The sequence below is a fragment of the Octopus bimaculoides genome, chromosome 11, assembly GCF_046866305.1.
Source record: "Octopus bimaculoides isolate indiv1 chromosome 11, ASM4686630v1, whole genome shotgun sequence".
NCBI lineage: Eukaryota > Metazoa > Mollusca > Cephalopoda > Octopoda > Octopodidae > Octopus > Octopus bimaculoides.
This window is the reverse complement of record NC_142938.1, coordinates 937391-945055: the sequence shown is the minus strand read 5'-3', so window position 1 is coordinate 945055 and position 7665 is coordinate 937391. Positions and strand designations below refer to the sequence as shown.

At 39.2% G+C, this 7665-nt stretch overlaps 3 protein-coding genes across 5 annotated transcripts in view; 2 read left to right on the top strand and 1 right to left on the bottom strand.

The window, feature by feature from the left end:
* Positions 1-141, bottom strand: part of LOC106882539 (multiple coagulation factor deficiency protein 2 homolog) — a 6212-nt gene extending 6071 nt beyond the window's left edge. Inside the window, exon 1 of the mRNA XM_014933254.3 lies at positions 1-141. This exon is cut by the window's left edge and continues 488 nt beyond it. The gene's annotated coding sequence lies outside the window, so the exon portion shown is untranslated.
* Positions 142-266: 125 nt separating this feature from the next.
* The window catches only part of LOC106882536 (dynein regulatory complex subunit 7), a 31374-nt gene continuing 23975 nt past the window's right edge, over positions 267-7665 (top strand). For 2 of the 3 annotated variants that reach the window (XM_089359190.1, XM_089359189.1), the window contains exons 1-4: positions 275-728; positions 1623-1791; positions 1905-2030; positions 2647-2841. In XM_089359190.1, coding sequence (XP_089215316.1) covers positions 463-728; positions 1623-1791; positions 1905-2030; positions 2647-2841 — 756 coding nt within the window. In that variant the 5' untranslated portion in view covers positions 275-462. Of the gene's footprint in view, positions 729-1622; positions 1792-1904; positions 2031-2646; positions 2842-7665 lie in introns of all 3 variants that reach the window. The other variant, XM_089359188.1, reaches the window with a different exon arrangement.
* LOC106882541 (required for meiotic nuclear division protein 1 homolog) lies at positions 4450-6333 on the top strand. The gene has a single exon (XM_014933256.3). It carries the CDS (start codon positions 4531-4533, stop codon positions 5683-5685), a length of 1155 nt encoding a protein of 384 aa, XP_014788742.1. The 5' UTR covers positions 4450-4530; the 3' UTR covers positions 5686-6333.

The window sequence follows — 7665 nt, the reverse complement described above, 5'->3', positions numbered from 1 at the left end:
AAATTACAATTTGTCCCAGTGGCCAACTTCTGACTTGATTTTAAAAGGAGACATAAAGGGGACGTTGTGTTACATAAAGGGGACGTTGTGTGTCATACAATAGTCGTTCGGTTCCTGAAAAATTTCACAGTTAATAGAGGAGTTACCTCCCTTGAATCCCAATCTCACTTTCTCCGTCACCAGGGTGCATCGCGCGAGCGCGCGTACGTCAACCAGAATAACAGAATATCGGTTGTTTAAATAGAACACGTTCAACTGCAATTATCTTGGCATCATGTTGCTTAGCAACGCACATCGTGACTGCGCTGTTCTTGTCCAGACAACCTGTATATAAATAACATAAATACTAGAAAAGAAAATAGATATACAAAAAAACCCCACACATTCACACACACACATAATTATTAACGAAGAAAGCTTGATTACTGGATTACGAGCGAAGACCTACCCCCGTTTTTTGACATGGCCTCCGTATCAGATCCAGGGGTTTCAGAAATGAAACAGGGACCGGTTTCGATTCCTGTTACTGAATCCAAAGATAAAAAAGTCGATGTTGCGTCGAGTTCCCTTTTGAGTGTCAGGACGAAGGAGGAGGACGACGATGAGGAGGAGATGGGGGACGAATTCAAATCCGAAGATTTTGAAAGTGGTGAAACGACCGGCGGACTTGAGGGATTAATAGAAACATTATCCAAGATCGTAGTTCAGGCACCACACAACACACCGAGGCAAGAGACACTTATTTATTATGGATAGACCGAGGAGGGGTGGGTATTGAACAAAACAGAACGTACTAATAGTTACGAGTGTTTACATTCTGAGTTCAAATCCTGTTGCAGTTCGTTTATCAACTTTTACCCTCCTGGGGGCGATAAAATAAGGTATTAGCAAAGTCTTAGGGCCCAACGCAATATCAAGTCATTGTCTATGTTAAGAAATTACTCTTTTTCAATAGTTTTATCCGAGTTTTCACCGCCGCCGCCGCCGGCCACCAGGTGGCCCCTTCTGCCTGTATTCCTGAGGGTCGTTCGGAAATGTAGATTCATGTTTGTATGCTACATCTGCTTTGGTTTGTCACGGGTACATTTCAGGGTTTCGTCTTGTCTGTTGTGTAGGGTGCTGGTTGGCGATTGTGTGGGTTGTGTTGTTGTTTAGTCACAGGTCAAGCCTGATCGAAACATTCCAGCCTTGACCACCTTGTGAGATATCTTAAGTAAATGACAACAATGAAAAGGAAAGAAGTAGCAGCTAAATCACCTTCGAATCACACCTGACTGTCTTAAATGAGGAAGGGCACATTAAATAATGTAGTTGTCCATAACCTCAAAAGAGATGGGATGGTCATGGGTGGAAAGCCATTGGTTACAGGTCTGCTGGACCATGGCCGATCTGGGGCTAAACAGCAGCCAGAGAATCTTTGTGAATGTTATTTAAGGTCGATTACTATGACCAGGGGTTAGATGTGACACTTAATCCCGTGTGTGCTGCACATGCACTGCGATCACACATGAGGCCACATGGTTATAAGCCTCTCTACTTAACCCTTCAGCCATCTTGTCTACATGTTATTGTCTAATTGATAGCCACATGTTGTACAATCAATTTATTCTTCCTTTTCGCAGAGAACTGGAAGATCTCTCGAGAATTGAATTTCCTCTCAGTTACAAACAGAATGAAGAAAAAGAAAAGAAGGTCTTGGAATATGCAGACAACTTCCGACGCCAATATATCTACTTATATCGTGATAGGAAACCATTGTTGCTCTTCCCAAAAAATGAGTGTGGTGTGGAAGTAAGTCCTAACAGATTTCATTGCATTTTTGTTTTATTTTAACCCAATAAAAATGACCCCTCAAAACTAAATATATTACCCAGTGTCTATTTACAATATTTTGTCTTTAACAGAAACTGGTGTGTACAACAATTCGACCAACCCTGTTTCCTTACCCGGAACTCTACCAGTGGCACACCATTTCGTTGTTTGTTAGTGATTATCTTCAGCCAGAGATGCTCTACCCTTCATATGAACTGGTAAGGTTCTGAGTCTCAAAATCCTTGTTTTTTTTCTATTTATTTGTAATAAAAAGAGAATTAGATGCCACAGTTTTAGTCATGTTTGTTTGTTTGATTGATTGGTGGATTCTCTCAGAAACTCTTACAGTGTCCACTCAGAGATCAGAGGCACCACTTCAACAATGCTGTCCACTCTGGTATGTTGTGTGGAGATATAACAGTTAGTAGTACAACTAGTACAATGAAATACTGACCACATATGTAGATATAATAGCCAGTGTTACAACTGGTAGTGAAATTTTTTAAAAGGATCACAGGTCCTTCGGGAGTCAGTTTCCCGGATTCTGTGAGATGTGTATTCTGTCCCTGGATGGGAAGCTAGTTGACTGTAGGATTATTCACTTTTGCAGCTGAGTGAACTGGAGCAATGTGAAATGAAGTGTTTTGCTCAAGGACATAGTGCAGCTCTTGGTCAAGGAATTGCAATCTTAGAATCATGAGTGCAACAGCCTGACCACTAAATCATATGACTCCATGTAGTACAGGGGAATACTGACCAAATACGTAAATATAATAGTAGTACAACTAATACAAGCAACCATCTACGCTTATTCATGTGAAAATATTTTTGCAGCCAGCAACCCTTTTGTCTCCGACAACAGTTCTGAGACGCCAGAGAGGAACTTGTTTTGAATACTGCACCATTTTGTGTTCCCTGCTGCTGGGGGCTGGTTACGATGCTTATATTGTCAGTGGTTATGCGACGTTGCATGTCTGTTCAGCAGATGAGACTCTCAAGATCTGTCCTTACCTGGAGACGGAGGCAGAGGTATGTATTATTGTTGTTATTGTTGTAGTAAAACCCTGGGTCAGTCCTGATCCAGTAGACCTAAGATCAAACCGTTTCAAGCACAATCGTCCTTCAGCATGTCTTTGAAAGTGTTCTATAATGTATACAGACGATATAGATACAACACTACCCTACCACACACCTCACTATTTCTACCATGTGTATACCCTGGGGTAGCCCAGTTCGTTAACCAAATTGTGTCAATGAGTAAAATAGGAGTAATCCATTCCAAATTTTGCATAAAACAATGAAATGTTTTATTTATCTTTTCACCAATAGCAAATGCTTACATATATACATGTATGTGCATGTGGGTGGGTGTATATATATATATATATATATATATATACGTTCATTGTTTAATGTTGCTCAAATGAGAAAGAAGTACTCAATACATGTTGAAGAGGATATGGTTTTATTATTATTAAATCTGAATGTGAGAGTTTGTGTCACACCTCGAGTTTCACTAAGATCACGCTGGTGTGAAACATGAGTTGCAAGACAAACTCTCACATTTAGTTTTAATTGTGTGTGTGTGTGTGTGTGTGCTTGCTTTTCCTTCTGTCAATCCATGGGGTTATGTTTTTAATTTAAAAAATGAGAAAAATATTTTCTATATAAACGTTGGAAATTTGCAATCCCCATGAAATGCCTAGATGGGAGTTAAGAAGCCGTTCGTGTGGGCTCTCCTGGCCCTTGCATGTCTGCGAAGTCTTGTCGTCATTTGCTGTTCAAATTTCAGTTTGTTGGGTGAATATACTTTTCTTCAGTCAAACTGTTTTTTACACAATTTGTTTATTTTGAGAACCGTTCGTATATGGGTGCCCCACAGTATAACACATTCCTGCGTCTCACGCATACACAAACACGTGTTTATACATACACACATACAAACACACATTTACATACATGCGCGCTCACCCCTCGCCTATATACACAACACTGCACGTGCAGCACATTTATCTCGAAACTTTGTTGTAATTGATTTGTGTTTATTTTCTTTGTACGAATTCGTTGACACCTGTATTTGAGAAACTTTTTAAAGCAAAACCCTCAATAAACCTGTGCTGCTTAGTTCCATTTTCTTATCGCAGCCTTTAAATCCATCTTGGGTCGATGCTACAATAAACAAAGAAAATTGTTGTAAACAATTTATTATTGTTTATAGCATGACCACATTTTGTACAAATACGTGTTCCTAAGACGTCAACATTCCCTGTTTCTAATCAAGGGTCAGTCTAAAATCATCATTGTCATCACCGTTAGTTGTTTAAGACAGGACACGGTGAAGTCCGGCGACTTACGACGAAAGCGGTTGTTGCTAAGGACGCTTTCATAGTCTCATCTCGTAGCTATGGGTTTATTGAAAAATGACTTCTTTCTATCGAACGAATTAATTTATAATAACAAGAAGGATCTAGAAAATTTATAAATATATCATGATAAATTAATTTCTATAAAAATATTACAGTAAAATAATTTTTTAATTAAAATCTTTTGAATTTATTCAACTTGCCTGAAGAAGTATAAATGACAGAGTTAAAATATTTATTTCCGCCAATCAGAGCCGAGTTTGTGATTAACTGCCGAACAGCTAACAATGTCAGCCACCGTATAACACATGTTGGACCCAAGCAGTTTGAATAAGGTTTCTACAGAGAAAACATCATGAATAATTTCACCAGGGGACCTTTACAGTTAATAAGGAGGAGTCGATCGTTTCTAGCCCCCGGTAAGAAGGCACTGCACCATTCCGTCCGTGGCCCAACAGACTTTACAAGCAAAGTTATTCAACCTGTGAACTTTGTCAAAGAACATTTATTTAAATTTGGTTGGATTAACAAGAATTTTAGATCAGCTTTTCACCACCGAACGAATGTATGGGCGGCGGCGGCGAGGACCAAACCCGTGTCCCCACTCACAAGTAAAATGACTCCACGAAAGAAAAACGTCGAAGTTGTTGACGTCGATAAACTGGATGTTGTGGCTTATGCGATATCAGAGGATATCAGACTGGAGGAATTGTCGAAGGCATTCGTGAAACAAGCTCTGTATGAAGTGGTGGCTTTACCAACAGATGTGACCGATGGCCTTCATTTGAAAGCTGTTTACAAGATTGACAACAAAGAACGTGAGATCTTCCTCTTCCGTGAAGGTGCCATTGTCTTTTGGAATATGTCTGTGACCGAAAGGAATGAAGTTCTACATTCCATCGAGAAATACTCGGCTTCTCCTTACGCTTCGTCTTTGTATTTGACCGAGAACGAATGCCTGAAATATGATTACAGTGCCGACCGTAAGACTTGTCTTGAGAAAGATGTGATTCATATCAACGTCGCCGATCAGTTCGATTCCCTCGTGAAATATGCTTTTTCGAATGCCCTCTCGCTGTCCGTCAAGTTAGCCATTTGGGAAGAGTCTTTGGTTCGATTCGTCGATACTATCGAGCCAGTCATCGAAGATGTTCGCCTGGGTAAACGAATCCGTGTGTCCCGGGACCAGATTCTCCGAATGACCGGGGAACTGTTCACATTAAGACATTTAATTAATTTGAGTTCAGACTTGTTGGACACCCCCGACTTTTATTGGGACCGCGAGAATCTGGAGCCCCTCTATCAGAAGATGGCTAACTATCTTAGCATCAACCGTCGAACCAAAGTCATTAACGAAAAACTCAAACATTGCTGCGAGTTGACCGAACTCTTGTCCAGTCACCTCAACGACAAACACCACACTCGTCTTGAATGGATGATTATAATTCTCATCTTAGTTGAGGTGATATTCGAATGCATTCATTACGTGGAGAAGTATTACAGCCTCTGAATCTTCTGCAATGATCAGTTGTGGATTAAAATATTTCACCAAACCATTTGTATTTAATCCCTCTCACAGAGTTTTGCAAAATAGATATCTACTTTTATTTTGAGCAAACCACACACACACACACACGACGAAATATTCAGTGATTTTTTTTTTTTCTTTTAACCCATTTCTCATTCCCATTTTTTAAAACCTATTTTTCATTCCCATTTCAAATATTTCCTGTTTTTTTTCTTGTCTTTCTTCCTCTTCTACTGCAACCTTAAGTCTTTCATTAATCGATCGTGTGTTTCTGTTCATCAATTCTGGCCAGAGACCCTTTAGCCTCGCATTCTGCTCTGACGTATCCTTTATTTGTAGCATTAGTGTGTGATCTAAGGGAGCTACAGCTGCTTTAATATAACGCATTGTTGGTTCGTCCTGAAATTGACTGATATTCCCCCTCCCACCACTTTTTTTGTTATAGAGATTACGAACACGTTGAAAAACAGTTCTAACCCAGGTAACATTTAAATGTCCTCGTGGGACCACAAGTTCTGTGAAAACTTTCTCGTTTTGGTATATTTTATTAAATGCATCTGTAGACAACATATCAAAACATTAAAAAAATTTTGTTAATATTCTATGTATACAATAAACATTTTGTATATATGTGTGTGTTTTTATATTTAGTATCTAAAATTGTATGTATATAAATATGTTTATGTGTATATGTATGTATATATATATATATATATAAATATATATATATAATGTGTGTGTATTCGTATAATGGTTGCTTTCCATGCGTCACCAGCTCCCTGCTGTGTGCTGCTATTACTATTATTACAGAATCCTTGACGCTTTCCCTGCTGGGGCCATCCACTCCTCAATCCATTTGTCATGCTGGGCTTTTCCTCACCAGGCTACCAAGGTCACAACTGCTGGTTTTCTTGCAGTCTATCCTTAGTGCCATTTTCCTAGTTTTCTTTACGGTCAACAAAAAATAAAGCCTTCAATCCCATTGACTAAATTCCATTAACCTATTTTAGAAATATTCAAACAATAGACACAGTTGCTCTAGCTTGGGCCACAACTTATGGACAAGGACCTGTAAAAGAATGTTGGAATGAAGTTTCTATTTGAAATAGTATACCTTGGTCAGTTTGAAGTTTGTAATTGATTAAAATTTAAAAATAATAAATGCAAGGTTTTTTTGTTTTTTTAATGGCCTGCAGCTAATTGAAAATAAATTTGAATTGTAAAATAAACAATTTGGTACCACTTAAGAGTGGCCCTGATGTGTGCACCTGCACTAGTCAGGGGTGTATGCACCTGTGCAAGTCAGTGGCACCTGCAAAAAAAAAACAACCCTCAGTTTTGATGCTGCATATTTATTTGTAAAGGAGAAAAAAAGTGTTGAATTCTATAACACCAGACTTAATCTTGCAATAAGGAAATGAGTCTGATAAAATACAAGGAAAGATTTTTTTCCATGCTACACACAAAATTGAAAAAGTCTGGTAAAAAAAACTTCATTGTTTAACGTCCGCTTTCCATGCAAGCATGGGTTGGACGATTTGACTGAGGACTGGTGAACCGGATGGCTGCACCAGGCTCCAATCTGATCTGGCAGAGTTTCTACAGCTGGATGCCCTTCCTAACGCCAACCACTCCGAGAGTGTAGTGGGTGGTTTTTATATGCCACTGGCACAAGCTTCATTTCTGGAAAATTCTAAGTTGAGACTCCTAGACTTTATTCTTCTGACTCCATAAATATCTCGTCTGATGTGGCAGGTTTTTCAGATGCAACAGTGACACAGTGGTATCAATGCATGTGAGACATAACAAGTCTCCATCTTGTATGTAAACCCTACCAAGTCGGAGGAGTTGGGCACATTGTTGAAATAGGGAAATCTTTGATTTGCAAAAGAAAGTATAATAGAGGCAGAATAGCAGAGGAGAAGTGGACTCTTGGAGGATGGGGCAATAGGATTTCTGGTG

Excerpts from the sequence above, each read along its gene's own strand:
- LOC106882541 (XM_014933256.3), top strand. The coding sequence starts at position 4,531 with ATGAATAATTTCACCAGGGGACCTTTACAGTTAATAAGGAGGAGTCGA.